The sequence below is a fragment of the Mastomys coucha genome, unplaced genomic scaffold (genome assembly GCF_008632895.1).
Source record: "Mastomys coucha isolate ucsf_1 unplaced genomic scaffold, UCSF_Mcou_1 pScaffold7, whole genome shotgun sequence".
Classification (NCBI taxonomy): domain Eukaryota; kingdom Metazoa; phylum Chordata; class Mammalia; order Rodentia; family Muridae; genus Mastomys; species Mastomys coucha.
Window position 1 is genome coordinate 1,484,160 of NW_022196913.1, and position 24,331 is coordinate 1,508,490.

A 24,331-nucleotide genomic window follows, 5' to 3' on the forward strand; every position below is an offset into this window, starting at 1 on the left:
GGGGGCTGAGGCTGCTATATACACTGAGGACATGACCAGCTCAAAGCTATGGTTAAGGGGAAGGTTTTTATTACTGGTATGAGGAAGAAAACAGCTAGAGGCATTGGGAAGAGCACAGAGCAGAGAAGTAGACAGAACACGGCCAGCAGACTGGACTGACCATGGGGGAGGGGGGAGAAAGACAGAGAAAGGCGGGGGGGGGGGCGATGGACAGGGACAGGGAGAGAGAGAGGCTGAAATAGCAGGGTTATAAGGAAAAGTGAGTACCTGAGGGAGGGAAGCCCATGAGCTGAAGAAGGGGGAGCTGAGAAGAGCCAGGACGCCAGCATGGACTCTGAAATGTGTAACAGGTCCTTGTGATCCTGGAGCCTGGAATCCAGCATGCACTCTAGTACCCTAATAAGTACCACAGCCAGCCATCTGTGCCTTCTGGCTCTTTGGTAGAGGGGGAACCAGCTTCGTGGGCTCCTGAGGAATGCTGGCTTTTGTCTAACCACCAGAATTTGGGGAAATGGAGTTTCCTTTGGACCTGACGGCTGCCAAGCCTGATGACCTGAGTTCTGTCCCCAGAACCCAGGTGGTGGAAGGAGAGAAACATCTCTGTCAAGCTTTCCTCTGACCTCCTCAGACACATGTGCATTCACACACAGGTGTTTGTCTTGCTATTCAGTATGATGAAGCCAACAGATGAAGGGTTGAAAATGTCCTGTGACAGCACACAAGGGGAGCGGGGATGGCGATGTCACTTGGTGCTGGGAGAGTCAGAAGGCCAAGAGGGGCTAGGGAAAAGAATGGGCTTTCTAACCTAGGTCCTTTCCCATGTCATCTGGAACATCTGGTCAGAAGGGTAGGGGACCATGAGAGGAGAGATGGTGGCAGCATTCGAGAGTCAGTAGAGGTTGTAGAAGGGAGTCTTTGGGCCAGTTAGTCATATGTGAAAGTCAGAGCTGATGGCCATGAGTTGCTTACTAGCTCTATGAACTGGCTGACTTTGGAGCCAGCAAGGCCCAGACATTTACGCATTGTAAAGATAAAGTTAATGCAGAGCAGACTCGGGATTGCCTGTATAGATAGACCGTTGCAATGGAAGATACATCTTTCATTTCCCTGGGCTCACTCAGAAACTCAGAAGGTTCTTTGTGAACTGTTTGAGGCAGCCAGCCCTTCCCTACACGGGCAGTTAAGGAGCAACAGTGCCCCCTACTGACACAGAGGACCACAAACCAGATGTTCGTAAAAGCAGGAAACCAAGCCTAGGTTTTTTTGGAGTTGAGATTAACTTTCCTTGCAAACCATCAACACTCCTCATTTCCCCAGAAATCTCTTCAACCTTGTGCCTGTCCAGGATGGAAATGGAGATGTCTCAGGTCTGTTTTCATCCAGACATTTCACTTCAGAAGTTTTCTAGCACAGACAGAAAGTTCAGGATGAATTAAATGCGGAAGGTTATAAACAAACACATGACAGGCCCTGAGCTTCCAGGATTTTCCAGTCTGTTGTCTTGGTGATAAAGGTTAACAGGAAACTGCTTTCTAATTTCTGTCAAGAGGAGGCTCTCTCTCTCTCTCTCTCTCTCTCTCTTTCTCTCTCTATCCCTTCCCTCCCTCCCTCTTTCTCTCTCTCTCCCCCCTCTCCCTCCCTCCCTCCCTCTCTCTCTCCTTCCCTCCCTCCCTCCTTCCCTCCCTCCTTCCTTCCCTCCCTCCCCCTCTCTCTTTTCCTCCCTCCCTCCCCCTCTCTCTCCCTCTATTTCCCCCCTCTTTCCTTCCCCATTCCCTTCTCCCCGTCTCTCTTCCAGAATATGTCTGTCATTTCTGCAACCTCCTTGTACTCTCCCGCCAGATGGTAGAAATCTGTGAAAATGGAAGCGGGTGCCTGAGACAGCAATGCTCCCGCCTCATTTATTTCTCCATTACCACAACACTGAAGGGAGAAGTGGAGCGCTGGGTTCTTCTATAAAATATTCTTCAGGAGAAACCTGGGCTGAGGGTGGGGGACACGCAGAGCACCTCTAAGCTTTAGTCGAGGGCTAAGGCAAATGGGATAAAAACACAGGACTTGGAAAATTGGGCTAGTTCAGATCCTGTGGATGTCCACTCAGAAATTACTATGGCAATAAGCCTTCCCTGTCAGGCTTGGGAGGTCACTGGTGATTTTTTGTCATTAAGATACAAGCCCAGGAGATTCATGTGTATAGTAGAGGATTGCAAATTCAATCATCAATAGGAGGAGAGGACCTCGGCCCTGTGAAGGTTCTGTGCCCCAGTGTAGGGGAATGCCAGGGCCAGAAAGTGGGAGAGGGCGGGGTGGCAGGCATGGGGAAGTGGGAGGCAACAGGGGTTTGTTTTTGTTGATTTTGTTTGTTTCTTTGTTTTTTGGAGGGGAAACTGGGAATGGAGAAATTTACATGTAAATAAAGAAAATATCTAAAAGAAAAAAAAAAGATACAAGCCAATCAGCAGCCTTGCTTTAACCACTTTCTGTGTAGACAATAAGAGACAGGAAGTAGAATAAAGTCTGGCTGTGTGGAGGATGAGACCCCACACCTAAAATTTTATGACATTTTGGCTATCATTTGTCATTTCTTTGTCCTTACTCTTTCTCTGTTGATGTGGCTTAAATCTGAATTACACACACACACACACACACACACACACACACAGGCACACAGATACACACACATGCACAGACATACATGCACATACACCCTGACTCATGTATTTGAACATTTGGGCCCCACTGGTGCTGCCATTTGGGGACATTGGGGACACTGAAGAACCTTTGTGACATGGGACTTATCTAGCAAATACAGATTGCTGGTGGTAACCCTTGAAGGATTTATTTGTCTCTGTTCCAGCCTGAGGTCTGTGCTTCCTAATCCATCCACCAAAACATGAGCAAACTCTTCTGAAAGCCGCCTCAGCTGCCTTCCCCGCCAGACTGGACTGGCGTCTCCAAACACCGACCCCAAACGAATCATTCATCCTTCTCATTGCTTCTGTGAGGTGTTCCTTCACAATGACAAGAAAGGAACGTACCACCCCTGAGGAACTCTGACCAAGATGGGGCAGGGTGGAGAAAAGCTGATGTCAAAGATGGGGCAGAGTGGAGAAAAGCTGGCGTCAAAGATGGGGCAGAGTGGAGAAAAGCTGATATCAAAGATGGGGCAGAGTGGAGAAAAGCTGGCGTCAAAGTTAGCAGTTCCTTATGTCAGGCTCTGTACTTGAGGTGCAAAGATAACAATGGTGTGTGCCAGCCATCCAGGAGGCCATGCTTGTCAGAAATGACAGGGCTGAGGGAAGTGTCCTGAGCATGGTCCCAGGAGCTCAGGAGAGGGGCTTTGCTTGAATGTACGGTGGAACTGGGGGTGGGGGGAGCAGGAGCTATAGAAATGTCCTCTGTAGGACACTTTCAAGCTGAAGGATAAAAGAGAGGAATCATTTTGGGGAACAGAGATGCTCCTCTGTAGAATGGCTTGAGCAGAAGCACATCTGGAAAGGCCACACGTACAATTTATCAAGTGATTTCTGAGCTAGCATAAACTTCCAGGAGTGCAGCCCCATATTCACCCAGCCAGCCATTAACCCACTGTGTCCGTGTCTCATTATTAAAGTGGAAAGCATTATGAGAGTACTAGCAGACTCCTCCGAAGGCTAACAGGGACATTCCACTATGCAATAACTGGAGTCTACATTTGTGGAGTCTGAAGTAGCTCAATTTTCAAAGAACTTCCCTGTCTGTGTCACCTTTATTCCTCTTGTTTTCTCTCTTCTCTCCACTTTGATATTCTGCCTGTCCTTTACCAAAGACAGGGCAGCTAGACACCAGCCAGTCCCCTCCTGAAGGCTTTGCAAATGAAGACTAGTCTTGAATCCTTTAGAATTTGGTCAACTCTGACTTTGCTGTAAGCGAGCTGCTGTTGTCTATTATGGAGGTGACCTGCCTGTCTCTGAGTGGACACCAGGTTCACTGGCACTTATACACAAGTCCACACCACATTCACCAGAGGAGCCTCTTCACACAGTTGGAAAATAGTAGTGGACATCTCTTGCTTAGTCTACGGACGAGAGGGCTCTGAAACTGGCCTGCCTGGCCTGGGTGCACTTTCTTGGTTTTGAGGACGGATTTTTGCTGATCTTTTTTGGTATGTGTGTTTTAAGATAGCTGCCCTCAAACTCTTGCTAAATAGTTAAGGATGGCTGTGAACTTCCATTTCTCCTGCTGGGACCTCCCACAGCTGGAATTACAGGTGTGTACCACTGAATTCAGTATTGGCTTGTCCCTGTTGCTGCTGCTGCTGCTGCTGATGATGATGATGAGGAGGAGGAGGAGGAGGAGGAGGATGAGGATGAGGATGAGGATGAGGATGAGGATGAGGGTGTGGAGGCTGAGGAAGCTGTTTTGGTTTAAATTCATTCCTGGTATCTAAAAATAAAAACACTTCTTACATGGAGATCTATCAAGTCCCACTCTCTTCTATGGTTAGAAAAAGAGAAGCCCGATACAGTGATGTGTCATGCCCTAAGTCACACAGCTTAGATCATTGAGGGTGGACCTCTGGTGCTGACTTCCTTCCAAGATTCTCATCATCAGGATGTCATGGTGCTGAATGATCAGGGTGCTTGCTTCTTATTTTGCCCACTTTCCCCTCTGCACCCTGCCTTGTCTGTCTGTTTTCCTAAAGTCCAAGGAGCCAGTGCCCATCGAGTCTAATCTAGGTTTTACTCAAACACCTTGCATTGATCCTTAGATGAATGGACACATTATCTGACTAAAGGATTTAATAAACTCTGGATTGATGTATATAAAGGCATGTTTAATGCAAACTTAAATAATGTCAACATGTTTCATCTTGAGAGAAATCCATACGCTCCATCTGATAAGAACTCAGTTCTCATTTGGCTTACCATGCATGCCTGTCACAGCCTTAAGAACACTTAGCCCAGCCTCTCTATGTGCCTTGGGATTCAGTCATGCTTCGCCACCCTCAGGGAAGCACATAAGCCATTGCAAGAGCCGTGCAACCACTGCCTACTGCTCCACTGAACAGAACACGTTCTCCTTTAGAAACCCAGCTCTGCAATGATTAGAATTAAAAAAGAAAGAAAAAAAGCAACATGAGAGAAATAGCAGAACGAAACATTAGAAATCGGGTAAGGAAAATGAAGTAGATCTGAGATCGTCATAGTTACTGCAGGTATCTGAGATCATCATAGTTACCGCAGGTCTGTGAGATCGTCATAGTTACTGCAGGTCTGTGAGATCATCATAGTTAATGCAGGTCTGTGAGAACCATGTTCAAGTTGTCTGTGGAGACTTGGCTAGAAAGAGTGTGAGCTGGAGCGCCTCAGTCTGCCTCAGTCTACCCTTGTTCTCAGATAACTATAAGTAATGCTTTGTTGCCACTTTGAGGTTGGGTTTATTTCCTTGAAAACTGTGTGCAGGAATTCCTTGTGCTATCACTGAAAAACCAAAAACTAAACCAAAAAAAAAACAAACCATGAAAACTCAAAATGTATAGTGCTTGTTTATTAATACTTGTTAGGTCGATACACCCATATGCATGTGCACACACACACACACACACACACACACATTTTCCTTTTGGATGTGTATTTTAAATGCTTTCAGGTTGGGTTTTAAATCAGTGCCAAGAGCTGGTGCAACAGTTCTTCAGTAAAGTGCTTGTCTATCCACACAAGCATGGCGATCTGAGTCCGATCCCCAGAACCCACCTGAAGTCGAGAATGGTTGCAATGGGCAGGGGAACGGAGATGGAGCCTCGGGGCTTGCTGTCTAGCTACCATAGCGTATTTGACCAGTGAGAGATCATGCTTGTTTGTTTGTTTGTTTCTAAATTTGGACAGTTCCTAAGAAACCACACTCAGGTTTGTTCTTTGACTTCCACAAGCATGCATACAGGTGTTTACATGCACACTGCGCATATATATATATATATATATATATATATATATATATATATATATAACATATATGTATGTGTATATATATGGGCATACACATAGACACACATACATACACACATGTGTGAGTACACACATGCACACATACACACGTGTGAGTGCACACACATGCACACACACACACACACACACCTCTTACTATATAATTGCTTACTAGCTAGAACTGCTTGGCCCTCAGGACTGTTTATAGTACAAAAAATTCCTATACATGTTATAAGGCTATTTATTTTTAAACTAGTTTATGTGTCTGTGTGTGCATGTCCATGAATTTATGTGCACCTCATATATGCAAATGCCCACAGAGGTCAGAGGGCATTGGACCCTCTAGAACTGGAGTTAGAGGCAGTTATGGGCTACCTGATGGGGGTGCTGGGAACTGAACCTGAGACCTCTAGCAAGTAAACACTCTTAACTGGTGAGCTTTCTCTCCAATCTCACTATTATATTTTTAATATAATAAAAATGACTTCACTGTGTAGAAAAACAAGACTCTTAGAACTTAAAGTTACATAGGTTGATATCTCACTAGGCTTTTGATTTGTTTTCCTAGTGCTTAATGACACTTAGAATGTAATCTCATATGCTTATTGGCCTTAAATGTATATTTAGAAAAATGCCTGTACACATGTATGTAAGACATGGTGTGCCCTCAAAGAAGGCATCAGAAACGAGACTGGTGGCCCCTTTGCTTTTTCTTCATTCAGCACTGGAAACTGCAGTCCTCTAAAACCACCCAGCTCAGCTTTAAAGCTTTCCACTCCCCTGTGCCTTATAAATGGGCTTTTTTTCTCTTGCAGATTCTACATAGAAAGCATCTCCTACCTGAAGGACAACGCCACCATTGAGCTTTTCTTCCTGAACGCCAAGTCCTGCATCTACAAGGTAGGATTGTGCTCCTCCCACTCAGTTCCCAAAGGAATTAGAGACTACCAAAACGTTTTTCACAAGTCAGTCTTATTGATTAGGAAGAGTCATTTGTAAATTAATTGCTATAAATAAATGAGAAACTGCATGTAAGGAAAGCCGCCAGCTGAACAGTATGGCCTCTTCCAATCCTGTCACTGTTCTTTAGGGAAGAATTCTTTAGGGAAGTATTCTTCATGAGAGGGAGGGTCAGAGCAGCAGAAAATGAATTAAGTAATCACGCCACATCCGCAGTGTAGAGCAGACAGAAAGGAATGTGCGCATGATCACTTGTTTGCTTATACTCAGCTCAGCTTTCTACACTCTAATATTACAGTTCAGGGCCCCTGTCTAGGGAATGATACCGCCAACAGTGGACTAAGCCTTCCCATGTCAACTAACTTAGTGAAGACCATCATCCACAGAGCATAGACCTAACCTAGACAATCCCTCACTGACACTCTCTTCCAAGGTGACTCTAGGTTCTGTCAAGTTCACAATTAAAGCTATCCATCATACACTCATCCTGTGAAGCTCACGTGAAGCACAGGCTTGGAGCTTTATGTGGCATTCACTGGCCTGGATCCTCACATCTCTCCCATGAGGAAGATGAAGCGCAGGGAGACTTCCATATCTAACGGACAGAAAGTCACTCATTTGGTTCAGGGGAGCCCAACTGCAATCACCGAGCCACTCTCTTTGCAGAGTGTACCCAGAGAACTTCAAATGGGAGCAATGCCTCTGGTAAAGTGAATACTTTGGGGAAGTTCCAAGGAGGACTCGTAGCTTGCGAGTTTCATATGTCTGTAAATCCTATGGTGGAGCACTATAGTGGTTCACCACACTTCAAAGCAGGAGCTGAGACGGGGAGCCACTGCCGCTTTCCCTCGGAGAAGTTCTTTGCTGGATTGCATGGGATAATTCCACCATTCAGAATGGTGGAGGGCCTGCTGAAAACCAAGTTCCCCTCTGCAGAAAGACCTCACTTGCTGGTACCTGATGAACCAGGATACAGACAGGGCTCAAACCCAGAGCACACAGACAACAGTCCTTTAGTTTTGCTGACTGTTAGGAAAAAGACATTAATTGTAGTTCCAGGTTTTAAATTCCTTCCTTCCTCTAATGCCTAATTTTCTCATTGTAAAGTGGAAAGAGTAATACTATCCAGATACCTTACAAACTATAGGAGCACCTGGTGAGTTTGTTTTAATAAATGGGCAAGCTCTGTTTTTTAAAAAACTGAGAAATAAAGAACAAAACTGAACCTGGCAGTGGTGGCGCACGCCTTTAATCCCAGCACTTGGGAGGCAGAGGCAGGTAGATTTCTGAGTTCGAGGCCAGCCTGGTCTACAGCATGAGTTCCAGGACAGCCAGGGCTACACAGAGAAACCCTGTCTCTGAAAAACTTTAAAAAACAAACAAACAAACAAACAAAAAACTGAGCACTGTCCACCAGGTGGCAGACGTGAGCTAAAATAAATGGCTAGAAATCACTGAGCTTTTGAAAGGGCACTCAGACCACTTCCTGCTTGGTGTCTGGGTATAAAGAAGGAAGCTGTTTCCTGGGGTCACTCAGTCTCTCTTGGTCATACATGCTGAGCTTGTAGAAACCAAGAAGATTAAGTTCTCAGAAGCAAATATTACAGATTTCCCAAGAGCATGTACAAGCGGCAGTGCCTCTAAAGTCCAGATGCCCCCAGCATTAACCTGCTTGCTAAATAAAAAGTAGGGAACGTTCCAGAGATCTGCTCTCTCTTCTCAAAATCTATTCTGGAACATGATCACAAATGACCAAGGATGGAGATTCTAAATTCTGTGTAGACGGAATAACATCTCAGGACCACCTGCTTAACCTCAGTCACCCAAATATGTTCATTTGCAAGCACACAGATTTTACTAACAGGGTAATGCATTCATTTTGAGCTTTCTGAAACTTTGCCAAGGAGGAAGCTGATGTTCGTAAGAACTAGGAGTGACCAGACAGCAGTGCACTATCAGCCACATTCAACAGCATGGAACAGAAACACAAGTCCACACAGTTGTAGATATTTAGGTTTTTGCTGTGGCTGACACAGACTAAATATGAATGTTTGCCTCAAAGTGTCTTCAAGCTTCATTTTCCTTTTTGACTGAATACCAATATTGCAAGCACGGCCCACATCTGGGAAACTCTCCTAAGATAAGTGCCATGCACTTGATCAAGTCACTTGGATTCTGACACATTTTTCGTGGCTACAATTTTCTGTGCCACCCACATGTCCCAGGTGTACAGGAGACGTTAGCCCAGAAGGCAGGGCGATGTGCTCCCAAACATTGCTTTAGCCAGGCGTTCAGTGTCAGGCCACTTGCTATTTCTTGGAGACTGACTTACAGTGTTTTTCTTTCACTTGCTTGCTTGCATTTTGCAGCCTCAAGGTTGAGCATAGGGCCTTACCTACTTTAAGCAAGTACTCTATCACTTAAACTACATCTCAGGCTCTCTTTTTACCTTTTTGTTAAAAATACAATATCTCACTAAGTTGCCCAGGCTAGCCTTAAACTCACTGTATAGTCCAGGCTATCCTTGAACTTGAATTTTTCTGCCTCAGCCCCCTGAATAGCTGGATTACTGACCTGCACCACCATACCCAACTCCTACAGTGTTTTAGAACTAAGTGTTGAAGTAAAATACGCTATTTACCATGCTTCTTTGTAGACCTATTTCCACTTATATTTTAAAATATTAAGTTCTATTTTTGTTACTAAGCAGAACAGCTGAAAGGAGGCTCAGCAATTAAGAACACTTGCCATTCTTACAGAGGACCCAAGTTGGTTCCCATCAACCACATAGTGGCTCACAGCTGCCTGTAACTCCAGTCTCAGGACCCCTCAGGAACCTGGGTCACCAGGTACTCATATGACATACATAGATGCATGCAGGTAAACACACACACACAAAATAAAAACAAATTTAAAGATATCTTTTTAAAAAAATGTATTTAAAGAAATCAGGGACTGGATTTAATTGGTGCTAGGTGTGCATACTGACTAGTGAAAGGCCCTGGTTTAATCCCCAACACAACACAAAGTGTGTGTATGTGTGTGTGTTGTTACTATTAAAGCAATAAGAGGCAGCTTAAAAGGCAAACAGGAGGTGCAGTGGTGGCTCAGCAGGTCATGGTGCTTGTCTCCAAGCCTGGAAACTGAGTTTGACCCCCAGGACACACAGAGCAGAAGCAGAGACCCACCTCCCACAGGGTGTCCTCGAACTGCCATGCCTGTTCACATGCACACACACTGTCCTAAACCATGGAGGTCAAATGGTTCCCGAAGGTTCATTAGCAAATGTGACCATCTCCTTCATACCCAAGTCCTGCCCTTTAGAGTCATGTTGCTACTGCTTCTACAATTTGCCTCTTTATTTCCCCAATCTGTTACCTCTCCATTCATTGAATTCCTTGTAAAAACAGATTAGGATTAGGGTGTCCCTATAGCCACCCACACTCTCACTCTCCTAGGTTTCTCAGGGTAGGAGCAAGCTTCTGGGTAGAAGCCATAATAACCATCAACATGAAGTTATGACTAATCCAAGCATCACCCCATGGCTGTGATTCCCTTTTTTTTTTTTTTTTTTTTGACAGTGAGTTGTTTTACCTAAAGGGATTCGTTGTCTTGTTTCACTTGTTTGGCTTCTCTGTGTCCTTGGCTTTTGCTCACAGTTCCTACAGATTCCCAGATATCTTCTCATATTCAGTCCCAATGTTATGGTGATCCATCAGCAACCTGTGGTTTGAGTTCTGTGACTGCGGCTGCTATGGACTCCCTGAGTCTTCCTCCTGGACCCCTCCGCCCTCCTGCTCCAGCAGGAACTTGGCTGGGTTTCACAGCTCCTTTATCACAGCTCCTTCGTGGGAGGCCGCCCTTCCTGTCTGGGTCTTTCCCCACCCCTGCTCTGCATGGGGCCATCTGTCTTTCTGGTTTTGTTTGCTTGTTTGTTTTACACTGATGTTTTCCTGGACAGCATCCCCAAGTAAATCTAGAAAAAGGATATCCTTATATCTCTGAAAATGTCTTTATCCTCCCTTCATAGCATCTTAGAACAGTGGTTCTCAACCTGTGGTCATGACCTCTTGTGGATGGAAGGACCCTTTCACAGGGGTTGCCTAAGACACATACTTCTGATGGTTTTAGGAATTAAGACGCCACTCCTCTATCATCTCTTAGCAGGTCCACCCACTTGTAGATACTGTCACGTGAGTACCTGGCATAATGGCATTGCACCAACCCCATCACCTGAACAAATACAGGTGTATGTGACAGGGTTAGCATCATAATGTACATATGTGGATCAGTCATGCATGTGAAGAGAACAGTTATTATGTTGAAAACAGCAGGATTGGAGGTAAAATGACACTTTATGAATTATAATTACTAGGTAAAGTATGTATGTGTGTGCATGTGTGTGTGTGTGTGCGCGCGCGCGCGCACATATGTACAATGCAAACTTAATCTGGATACAGATCCATTTTTTTATATGCAGCTGTGGTTGATGTGAATACTGCCCCATTGCTTTAGTAACAGTAGCAAAATAACTGTTTATGAAGTAACAACAGAAATAATGTTATGGTTGGGGGTTACCATAACAGGAGAAACTGTGTCAGAGTCACAGCATTAGGAAGGTTGAGAGCCACTGGCTTAGAAGTTTGATTAGATGTAAGAATAGCACATAAAAGTATCTCTCAGAATATCAGATGATGTGCTGGAAATATCCCCCACACCCCATGCCAACTCCCAACCGTTGGATCTATGGGGCTTCTCTCTGCATTCCTCCTGATCTAAATTTCAGGAGTGCAGGTCTTTGTAGACACTTTGTATCTTTTTGGTGGGGGGTGGATACTTTTATTCTGGAGACTCTATTCTTCCTGAGTTACTTCTATGTTATCTCCTCCTCTTTTACCCCACTCCTCTCCTCTTGGAAGTACAATTACTCTTGGGTTTCGTTGGCCTCTTAAGTCTAAGTGCTATTATTCTTGTTGATACTGAAATAAATGGTCTATATTGGAGAGCTCCAAAGAGCTTCCTTATTGAACCTGTGAGGTCACCTTATCTGTAGGTGGGAGAAACGAAGCCTAGAATCTAGTTCCACCAGATGAGGAACCAATTTAAACAGTAACCTCGGAATATCAGCCTCCTGAAACCCCATCCTTATGTCCCAGGCTGGCTAATGAAGATGCAGTATGTATGCCTGCATCACCAAGAGCATAAAAATAGGGACAAGGAGGACTTTTTTATTCAACCTTTCAGGAAGAAACTCACATGGACTGATCATCTTGGCAGTGCATAGCAGACTTTGAGAGGAACAGTTTTTAGCACCTCAACATAGGCTGTCTACAGAAGTCAGCAGAAGAAACCCCAGTGAAACTTCGGGCAGGGCACCATGGGAATGGCAAGGTACCTCTGTGGATCATGAGGCAAACATGACACGACTCGACTGCTGAAGGCCTGGCACAGGGCTGACAAAGAGGAACTCTACAAGTTTGCAGAGGTTCCATGCCCTGACACAACTCCACATAGTCATTATGAGTTGCACAATGGGGTATGGTAGCCAAACAACCACAGAAGGTAGCCAGGGAGATCACCTACATATGACCTCATACCCCAGTCTGATGCTATACACCACACTGGTCAGGGTTCTCCACAGAGAAACATAGGATACTTACTGTGTAGAGCTGGCCCACATGACAGAAGGCTAAGAGGTCTGTGGTGTGTGTACACCTGCAAGGTAGAGTACAGGAAGGTTGTGATTCAGCCTGGAGGCCTGAGAACCAGGGAAGCCAGTATTATAAATGTCATCCCCAGGGCAGGAGAAAGCAAGACGGATACATTAATTCACAGAGTAATAAAGCTGGATGTGATGGGACACAGCTGCAATCTCAGGATGTGAGAGGCTGAGGCAGAAGAATCACAAGTTCAAAGCTGGTCTGAGCTACATATTAAATTCTAGGCTCAGCCCCCATACTCAAAAGTGTGGGATGAAAAACAGAGGGAAATTTGCTTTTCCTCCACCTTTTATTCTCTTTTCAGCCCTTAAGGCATTGAGTGGGTGGTAGACAGTAAATTATTCAAATGCAAGTCTTAAGGCATTGGGTGGTAGACAGTAAGTCCAGTTATTCAAATGCTAATCTCTGAAAACATTCTTTAAGAAACATCCAAAATAATATTTTATCTGGTCACCGAGATAAATCAAAGTACCAGGTAAGCTCTCCAATTCCTACAGTTGTAAATTGCAACCATTATCTGCATGGTGACTGATAAACACAATGCTGCCTATCTCTTTAAAAATTGTGCTAAGTATTACCATCAATGCCAAATTACACCAAAGAACAGAGGCAAAACTGTGTGGTTCTGACTGTCTGTGACTACCAAGGTGAAGAAAGAAATAATACATTTATGACTTATGGCACTTCCAGTGTGTTTGCAGTTTCTGAATAGCCTCTACATATGTCCCAACAAGCTCCGCAAAATGATCAGAAAGTGTGTTCTTCACATTTGATGGTTGAAACAACTGAAACAGAAGGAAATCAGTAGTGTCAGGTGTTTCTGGTGCTGTTGAGGAATAAGGGGTAAGACCTGAATTCAGTTTCTGATGAGGGTGATCATGAGCTTTAGGTGGTGCCTGGGTAAGGATTTCTTAGGCAAGCCCTTGGGGTGACCAACTAAGGGATTCTGCCTGGAGTTTGCTGTTCGTATTCTCACTTCCTTATTCTTGTTCCTCATGTTGTCTGTCCTAATTATTGTCTTAATTTCTTTTCCTGTAGATGTGTGATATAACACATTCCAGCAAAGGCAGCTGTAGAGTTTATTCTGGCTCACAGTCTGAAGGCTTGGTCCAGTGTAATAGGGAGATCAGAACCTTGGGATAGCTGGTCACATCACATCCGTAGTCAAGAAACATAAAGGGGTGAATGTGAAAGACCCCCAGAACTGGGGAGATCCTTACTCAAGTCTCGGGATGATGCTACCACCCAATAACTCACGAGAGACCGAACTTGCTGCAATCACATGAGGTTTATTTGGTATAGGTCGGTACTGGGGTTGAGTTCGACCCCAAACACAAGAAGGGGTATTTAAAAGGAAAAACCACAAGCTGGGGGTGGGGAGAGGGTTACCAAGGAAACATAACATAAAAACAGTAGTAAATTTTAGAGGGACCCAACCCAAGGTATTCAGTTAGGGAGGGGAACATATTCATTCTAGGAATGTAATCTTCATCTACTGGTCGACAGGGTGGAGAGTCTCATAAACCAGTAGACTTTCATTCCTAGTTCCGCCCTCATTGTGGATCAGTCAGGCGGGGCAGGTATCAGGAACCAGAGCCCTGAGGCTCTGAGTTAGCCAAGTTCCTGAAACTAGCTACTTCACATTTTTGGCTTGATACAGAGGTTTTCCATGCCCCCTTTTAGGTAAAGGTTATACATTATACATACATTTCTATTAAATGCCCTCATTTTAAATTCTAAGATTCTCCAGCCTTTCAAATGCTTGCAACTTCTTACCCCCGCCCCCCTCCATTTACAGTCCAGGATCCCAGCCAAGGAATGGTGCTGCCATTAACAGAGCCTGCCTTCCAACCTCAATTAACGTAATCAAGACAGCCCCTCATAGACATGCCCTGAAGCCTACGTCCCAGGCCCTTCTAGGCACTGTTGAAATGGTAATTAACACTAATCATCTCATTTGTTGTATGGGAAAAGTCGGACTTTCTCAACCTAACCACAGAGGAATGCTTCCCCTTGAGATTCTTGGTATGACTTAAAAAGTACCAGCAAACCCCCTGAACCATGGGTCAGGAAGCTCCGGGTTTTGTTTGTTTGCTTGTCAAGATTCTCTGATGGCAATCTTCTCGAGAGAGTTGATAGCCACCATAAAGCTGCTGACGAATGCCCTGGGTCCTCCTCCAAGAAGTTGCTTCATGGTTTTTGGTTTTTTGTTTGTTTGTTTGTTTTGGTTTTTTGATACAGCAATGCTAAGCAAAAGGAAGTAGTCTATCTTGTCCGTCTGCATGGAGAATACACACATGCATGCCTGTACACACCTACACCAAACCACATTCTGTCATTCTATACCATTCTCCAAAGAGCAAAGGGAGTTATGTCCTTTTGCTCAGTAGTGAAGGGAGCAGAGGCCCAAAATGCATGCGTCATGGCCCCAGTAGCCAAAAGATATGACACTCCCTCTCAGTGGAAAATTATCACATGTCCACCACCACCCTGGATTCCCAGGCAAGATTCTAGGTCAGGAAATGACCCAGCAGGAGTCCTCCACAGGTGACTCTGGAACCTCTGAGGCTCCAGCACAGGGCTACACCCACAGGAATGTCACAGCGCCAGCCTTTGCAGGTGGCCAGGTGGAAGCCACTCACAGCTCTTTCTTGAAGGGCCTCCTACCTCTCCCCTACTTCTCCATTTTGTCTTCTGTCAAGGGAAAGCCCACAGCCCCAGGGACGAATTGGGGTTCTATATACTCTTTGTTATCTTGGTGAGTTTGTTTCTCTGCTGGAAAAGCACAGGAAGGAATCTATTGCCTTGGAAGCCAGCTGAGGGAAAGGTAGAGTAGGCATCTTATGGATGTCACATGGCAGCTGGAACCTGGTGGCAAGGTCTCTGGGACCTCTGCCTAGTCCTCTGTGGTGAACTCGGCTTTCCAGGACAACTCAGGAAGGGAACAGAAACTAAAAGGCTCTGTTTCATTCCAGCAAAATCTTAATTATGTAATCACCTGGAAAAAAAAGAAATGCAAAAGGGGTTATTATTTATAATAAAGAAATAGCGAGTATATTAAAATAAAAGATAGGAAAAGCACTGTGTAGGGAGGCTGTAGGGAATTGGGAGAATGTACAGTACCATATGTCTGAAAATTATATGTAACACATGAACTGCTTGAGAATAAATCTAACAAAATCCATACAAGGGAGAAAAGCTTAGAGAATAGGCAAGTTCTCAACAGTCAAGAACTTGTTTTCCTACTGTTCCCAGTCTGGTTCTTCTGTTCTCTCTAGATTAACTCCCCTGAGGACATCCAGTGACTGTTAAATTCAGTAAATACTAACTAGGGATCCTAAGAAATAACGGCACAACTTTGCCGTCAGTCTTGCTCTGTGTGCAGTCTGAGGCATCTCATCTTGGCTCCCTTTCCTCTTTTGCTGGACATATCCTGACTATGGGTGTTTTACAGTCTCTTCATCTGAAGGGAAAGGGAAAACTCACCCTAAAGACATTCATTTCCACTTACCATAAGGACAGCTCTAGTGAGAAAGAACTTGCCTAAACCAGGCCAGACATTTACAACTGTTGCTTGAGGCTTTGCTATAGCTGGCAAAGCACTGTGTGTAATGTTCACCTACAAGACCTACAGATGGGCTGTGCAAAACCAAAGGCCTTCTTCCTCCCCCACCTCTCCTTCCCCACACAGACAACTTACATGTAGCAAATAAATCAAATTGTGAGCAGGACACTATGCTCTTGCTCAGGGCTGTCTGCCAAAGGTTGATTTTGAGTTACACATGAGATAAGCCTGTTGACCATTCACTACATCGTAGGTGTGAATGTTTAACAGAAGGGCTTATGTGTGTGTGCGCGCACACACACACACACACCAGTGTGCTTCCAAGTACTGTGAGCTCTTTAGCAAACTGATCAGTGGGAAAGGAAATGAATAAAGTTAGAAATGTTCTATTGCAGAAACCCTGGACAGTTTCTATGAACTCTGTACTCTGTCATGTGATGGGAGCTGGTAATCCCACAACTGCCATTGCAAATATTCTCCCATGTCCCAGCTCTGACAGGGCAGATGAATTGCAGAGACGGTTAAGCTCCTGTAGCTGGTTACACATAAAGAATGGTCGGTCGCCCCCTATTCCTCCATATGGTGGCAACCCTCTTTATCTATCTTTGGAATTCCTTGGCCTGAGACCTTGAGGATATCCCCTCTTCAGAAGTTTCAGACTGCTCCAATACATTGTCATGAGTTATGGCAGACAAGCCTGGACACCACCACACACAGCCCTCCCCGCCAAGACTAATTAGAAAATCCATATATCAGAGTTTGGCTTGTAGTTCAAAATAACTCTCAATTTAAATTACTCTTCAGTGCTAACCAGTTATAAACTTTATTCTGAGAGCGTTCTGGCTGAGACGGACACCTTATTAACTTGGAAAGGGCAAGTCCTAAGTAAAGCCATGTATTCCACAAGAGATTGTGGGTTTCCGGCACAATAACTGCCGTTAAGGTCCTCGTGGTCTGAGACAAGTCACATCATGTTTTGGATTCCATTCTTAGAAAAAATAAATGGTGTTAAGCTGTCTGTCTCTAAGTCTCTCCTAGCTTTCCCTGTTGTCCAGCCACTCCGTATCGGATCTATTGGTAACAGGGAACTAGATAGGAAGATGTGCTAGGCATGGTGGCTCATGCCTTAATCACAGCACCTGAAAGGCTGAGGCAGGAGGATTACCATCAGTTGAAGGCCAGCCTGAGGTATAGAGTGAGAGTCGATTTGAAATAAGAGAAAGAAAAAGAAGGAAGGGAGAGAGTCGGAACTTTCTTCTTAACTATGACAAAAATAAAATGTCATGGATTATCTTATTGTCGCACGCTGATGGATCGTCTTATTGTTGCATGCTGATGGGCCTGAGTTACCCTCTGTCTCTAATACTACAGACTGTGTATAATAAGGCATCATTCAGTTAAAAGTTCATCAAGAGGGTGGATCGTGTCACGAGTGTACCACAATAGTACAGATGCCTTTGGAGGCAGTGGACATATGTATTGCAGTGATGGTGTCTCGACTATGCCTGTCTCCAAACCAATCAAATCGTATATGATAAACATATCAACTTTTACGCATGTTTCAGTTAGTGCCCCCAATGGTGCTATGTTTACAAACACAGGAACTCCAGGCCTGTGTCACTTTGTGGCAGGGTGTACTCTGATAGATGCAGTAACTGGTTTTATTGTTATGCAGGCATCAAGTATATTTATACAAACTACAGTGCCCGTGACATCACTAGATGATGTCATCTTATGAGACCACTGGAGTAAACACATGCTGGCATTGATGGGAATGTTCATTATGTCTATGTTTGACAAAAAACATACGTTGGATTTTTTTTTTCAAAAAACCAAGAAGTTTTTTTGTTTTTTTTTTAAGACCATGACTCTAGATCACAACCATTTGGGGAATACGTAAGAGAACAGAAGAATATTTAAATTAGAGACCACACTAGCAGTGACTAATAGAGGCTCTGTGGAGACAGAAACACTACAGATCTATATTAATAGGATAGCCATTAACCATCCTGAGCTCTGAGCACACAGAAGAACTATGGTTGCCGCTACCAAGGAACTGTATTTTCAGTCTTGCCTTGTTCATGATCCCATCGTAACGTTTGTTTCAATGAACCCACACTATGTGGGTTCTAAGGCAGACCTCAAATAAGCGAACAAAAAACGTAGCATGGCTGGGCATGGTTGTAAACCTGTCAGTCACAGCACTTGGGAGGCAGAAGGAGCTCTGAGCTCTGAGTTCTGAGCCAGCCAGGGCTACACAGTGAGAACAGTGGGACCTTATCTCAGGAAAAAAAAGTGATATAATTAGTTATTGAGCAGCGGTGTCCCAGTGACTAAGTTGAGCAGGTCTGGATGGAGCCAGAGAGTGGTTATGGATACTGGCTGCTCTTCCAGAGGACTTAGGTTGAATTGCCAGCACTTATGTGTATGTCTGTCTACCATGATGCATATAGATGGCTTATAGCCATCTATAACTCCACTCCACTGGGGATCCACCATTCTCCCTGGCCTTGAATATATGTCTGCATTCAGGGCCAAGTCATTCAGAGAAATTGTTATAAAGAATCAAAGATACTCTAAATAGATTTGAGATTCTGGGGAACCAGAACTCTTCCATGGGAGCTGCAGTAAGAAAGCTGCTTGAGTACTAGGCTAATAAAGAGTGGCGAAATTCATGCCTCAGATCTTCAGACTTGGGGGCAGAGGCAGGAGTATTGTGAGTTTGAAGCTTGCCTGGGCTATATTGTAAGATTTTCATTTTAAAGTTTTTAATTAATTAATTATTCAAAACTAAGTAGATACAATAAAAGACTCACTTTGACTTCTTTTCTTTTCAGGAGCTTATTGATGTTGACAGTGAAGTAGTGTTTGAGTTAGCTTCCTATATTTTACAGGTAAGTTGTTTCACACACACACAAAAGGAGGATTGTCTGCTATGGACAAATAGCAGTCACATCTGCTGTCTGACTTTCTAACCTCTTCTAGCCACAAGATGGAAGGAGCTATTAGGAACTCTGGTGCCATGCCATAGCCAGAGACTTCTACTGTTCCGAGATTTCAAGCCAGTATAGCATATGACCTTAGTTGTGTGTTCAATCTGCAATCATTTGGTTCTCCAGAGCTCACTTCCTTTAAGTGTGGTATCTTCTTTAGCCCTGAAAAAAAAAGCAAATGAATGCCTAGAAGAAGTCACCTCCTGTTCCCCCAGGAAGACAAAGTAAAAGCCTTTAGCCTGAGACAAACAGAGACATGGGAGTATCGTCTGTAATGTTGGCACAATGGGTTGGAACGCTATCAAAAGTTATTCTCTTAACAAGTGTTTATTGAATGCTGCCGTGTCTGAGGTAGCCTACCACACTCACTGGCACTCACATGGCCTCGCACTTACAATTCTTTGGTATAAGTGGGAAGGAGCTCACAATTCCAGAAGTGGCAGAAATGGACTCCTGCAGCCTGACACAGCGGCATGAACCTATAATCCCAGCTGCTTTGGAGATTGGGCCAGGAGTGCAGACTGTAGCTGTCTCGAAGAAAGGGAAGAAGCAAGGGTGGAAGGGAAGGGGAGGAAAGAGCTAAGGGAAGTATTAAAGGAGAAAGGGGGAACAGAGTAGGGAAGGGGGAGAGAGTGGGAATGGGGAGAGAAGTAAGGAGGAAAGGGAGAGAAATAATATGTGTGTGACCTAATTTAGTTAGACCAAGGCCTTGAAGTATAAACTACTATACACCTTTGTGAAGTTTACATTGTGCCTCTTATTCAGGCAGCATGTGTGTGTGTGTGTGTGTGTGTGTGTGTGTGTGTGTGTGTGTGTATACATGTATATAGCACTGGGAATTATGGGAATGTTCTGCCACCACTAGCTTAGCATTTCTTTTCATTGAGTTCCAGAGCAGACAGGGTGACACAGAGGGAAGCTGGTCTGTCTTACTGAGCAGAGAGTAGCCATGATGACAGGGCATGGTTTTAATTCTTAGTGATGGACTGATGTTTCCCTCATTTTTTTTCTTCCACAGGAAGCCAAAGGAGATTTCTCTAGGTGAGTCCTCCAAAGTTGTTCTCTTGTTGGCTTAAAGATATATTTGGGTTTTTTTTGTTTTTTTTTGTTTTGTTGTTGTTGTTGTTGTTGTTGTTTATTTAAAGAAACTGCCTTGCTTGTACCTTGAAGGAGGACAAGAGTATTAATTAGTGAGATCTAGGTGTCATACTGTCACCTGAGCAGGCAGTCTGGAAAGGCATGCCCAGAGCTGATGAGGACACTATTCTTACTAAATGAACCTAAAGACAAGAGCTCAGATTCCAGTGTCTCCAGTGGCCATTGTTCTGGAGCCTGGTATGTTCACCATGCGTCTGAGAGGAGCCAGGCATCACTCCTGGGGTATAATTTGAGTTGTATATAACCTGATAGCTCTAACGAGTAGATGCACATCTTTTATCCTTCTTCTCAATTTTGTCACTGACTTTCAAAGGAAAAATCCCTATCATATAGGAAGCTGCGTTTCAGGGAAATATTAACAACACAGAAATGCCACCTGTCTTCCTTCCATGGAAAGATGCTATGTTGAGAAAAAAGTAAGCTTGACTTCTAAGTCCAGCTTGAGTGATGCAGCTTGAGGACTGTAGAGTTGCTAGCTTGAGTCTTGTCACTCATTCATTAGACACTGTGTAGGTGACTGTAGGGATCTGGTGTCTGGTGTCATACAGGGCAGCAGAGCTGAGATGACCCCCAATCTCTCAGGAGCAGCACAGAGCCCTCACCGCAGGGGGATTGTAGCTACCCTCAACAGAACTAACTGCTCATAGACAGAAAACTTCCAGGTATTCTGTTTTATCAGCGTCTACTGGGGAAAGCCCAGGAGAGCCCATTGTTTAGGATCAAGGTCTGTCTGTAAAAGAAATGATTGTATGACCAAGAAAACAGAATTTCAAGTCATTGGGTTCCAAGGGTTGGAGCTTCTGGCTCAGTAGTGGGATACCTGCCCAACACAGATGAAGCTAGGTGTATCCCCAGCAGGGAAGAAAGGAAGGGAGGGAGGGAGGACTTAACCACAACCCCAAACTCTACTCTACCTTCATCCTAACCCTAGCCCTGAAGCTTACATTTATTCTTGTACTTACTCCTTCCTTCTAGCCCCACTCCTTACCCTTGCCCCAAGCACAAGGAAGGTATACATAAGATCTGGGGAAATGGTTCAGAGGATAAAGTACTTGCTATTTACGCATAAGGACCTGAGTTCAAAGCCCTAGCATCCATTTAAAAAGCACAGTGCCAACTGCACCTCTGTACCACCAATGCCATGGCAAAAATAGGCAGAGACGGAGAGAACCCTAGGACTTGCTAGTCAGCCAGTCAGCCACGCTGGTGAGCTCCTGGAAGAGACCCTATCTCAAAACAGAAAGAAGACACCCGAAGTCAGCTGCTGGTCCCTACAGTCACCTACACAGAAGGCTGCTGGTCCCTACAGTCACCTACACAGACGGCTTCTGGTCCCTACAGTCACCTACACAGAAGGCTTCTGGTCCCTACAGTCACCTACACAGAAGGCTGCTGGTCCCTACAGTCACCTACACAAAAGGCTGCTGGTCCCTACAGTCACCTACACAGAAGGCTTCTGGTCCCTACAGTCACCTACACAAAAGGCTGCTGGTCCCTACAGTCACCTACACAGAAGACTTCTGGTCCTTACAGTCACCTACACAGAAGGCTTCTGGTCCCTACAGTCACCTACACAGAAGGCTGCTGGTCCCTACAGTCACCTACACAAAAGGCTGCTGGTCCCTACAGTCACCTACACAAAAGGCTGCTCCTGAACACATACAAACAGACTTTATTTCTACCCCATCAAGCACGTATGCATGTTGCTATCTTCAAGGGTTGTTTTTTTAATCTATAAATATACTCTGACCAGACCTGAGGTATATGGTTTCAGTCAAATACCTCAACTGAATGGAAAGAAAGAATTTAAAATCTAAAACAGTAGTTGGCAAACCTTTTCTGTAAAGGCCTCGTATCTGGCTTTCCCAGGTCACAGGGTCCCCACAGCAGACACTGTACTTTGTCAAAGTGTCAAAGGAACCTCATGTGGCTGGAGAACTGAGCAACATGGTTCTGTTTCAATAAGGCTTTATTTAAAGAAACAGGTATTTGGATATTACATAAATCTTCATGTATCATAGATTTTTCTTCCTCTCCTCCCTTCTTTTTTCTTGTTCCCTCTCTTTTCCCTTACCTTCTATATTTAAAAATGTAAGAACCACTCCAAGTTTACAGGCCATACAAACACAAGAGAGGATGGATAATTTGAGCCTGTGAGCTGGAGTTAGCTGATCCGTTGCTCTAAATTGTGGTCCTTTTATCTCCCTTTGACTGTTTTCTGTAAAGAGCACTCCAGGTCCTCCTTTCTCTAGGTCTTTGGCAGGAAGCAGAGAGAGAGAGAGAGGGTGAGATTTTCACTACTTAACGAGTGTGAGAGGTCTTAGCTAGAGACCTTGAACTTGGCACATGGCCAGTCCCCAGTTACTGAATTTGTTGAATGAAGCTTGTTCAGTTTGTAGAAATAGTTTGTAGTCCGTTCTCTGCCCCTTTCTTTTGACCTGAGTTTGGGATTAGGTCTGAGGTTCTTAAGTCCGCCTACTTAAAAGGTTTCCTCAGTTTTGTGAAGACCAGTTGAAAGTCCCCACTTTCAGCGGGGTCCCATGAAATTTCTCCATCAGCCAGCTCAGAACCCTGCTGCAACTAGTCTTTCTTTTTGAGAGCACCCTGACAGGGTGGAATGTGGACTGGAAACAAACCCATCTGTCCCGCATGGGACATGGGAATGCGGCCACACAGACCGACAGCCAGGGAGGAGGAAGAGCATAGCTTTCCTGGCAAGCTTTCACCACCCCTTGTGAGCTCCAGCCTGCTAGCAAGTTAGCTGAAAGCAGATATGCACAGGGACTTTCCTTGGTCAGAGCTGTCTAGCAGCTCTTTGTAGCTGCAGCTGTCTAAAGAGAGTCTTAGCTGCCAGGAGAAGGGAAGGCCGGCCAGTTCATGCAAGGTCAGTTTATCTCTTCCCAGGAACTTCACCCCCACAGAGTGCAGAGGTGAGCTGTGACAGCAAGCCCTTAGTAACATACCATTTTCTAAAGCAAGCTCGAGATCAGTAACACTTCAGAATTCTCAGCTGCTGTGCAAATGTGAGGGCTATATGGTTCATCATGGTTATATGGTTCCGCATATAAAAGCCGAGACCAGTATTGTGAATGTGTAATGCCAGCACTATGGGTAGGTAGGTATGAGGACAAAGACAGAAGGATTCTCCCAGTGCCTGCTGGCCAGGCAACCTGGCAAAACTGACCTACTGGTGCAATATGAGACTATCTCAAAAAAAAATAAATAGAAAGTTTAGAGCAATCAGGGAAGACCCCTGATGCCAACCTCTGGTTTCCACATGCCTGCAAGCACATGCACTCACAGCCCCAGGAACACATCCATAAACTACACACATTGAAAAAATAAATACATAATAAAATGTTAAGAAAACCAGTCTCAAGATAGTAGTATATGCTTGAAGTTTCAAATAAGATACATCACTTCCCTTTTCCTCCTCCTCTTCTTCTTCTTCCTCCTTCTCTTCCTCCTCCTCTCCTCCCCCCTCCTCCTCTTACTCCTCCTCTTCTCCTTCCCCCCTCCTCTTCCTCCTCCTCCTCTCCCTCCTCCCCCTCCTCTTCCTTCTCCTCTTCTCTTTTTGATCTCTTAAAACATGGTTTCTCTATGTAGAACTAGCTGTCCTAGAACTCACTCTGTAGACAAAGCTGTCCTTGAACTCGCAGAGATCTGCCTGTCTCTGCCTCCCAACTATGGGATTAAAGGTATGCACCACCACTGTGCAGTTTGATGCTTCAGTTTTTATGTGTGCCTCTTGAGGGCCACCTCTGGGAAGATTCTCCAAACCCAGAGTTGGCCATAGTTGGTTTGCTGAACATCAGTCATTTTAGTGTTGACATTTGAGTTGTTTTAGTTTTGTAGCAACTAGCTTTTGATTATCTAGTCATTAATGCAAGGTTCTTTTACTGTGTGCAAGTGAATAGTTTTAACTTGTAAATATTACCTGTCATAGATATATTTTCCTCAACAAATAAAAAA

At 44.6% G+C, this 24,331-nt stretch overlaps 1 protein-coding gene across 9 annotated transcripts in view; it reads left to right on the forward strand.

Moving 5' to 3' along the window:
- The window catches only part of Frmd4a (FERM domain containing 4A), a 480,303-nt gene that overhangs the window by 352,803 nt on the left and 103,169 nt on the right, over positions 1–24,331 (forward strand). For all 9 annotated transcript variants that reach the window (XM_031359491.1, XM_031359490.1, XM_031359489.1 and 6 more), the window contains 3 exons: positions 6,779–6,863; positions 19,046–19,102; positions 20,220–20,242. In XM_031359491.1, the coding sequence (XP_031215351.1) occupies positions 6,779–6,863; positions 19,046–19,102; positions 20,220–20,242 (165 nt within the window). The remainder of the gene's footprint in view (positions 1–6,778; positions 6,864–19,045; positions 19,103–20,219; positions 20,243–24,331) is intronic.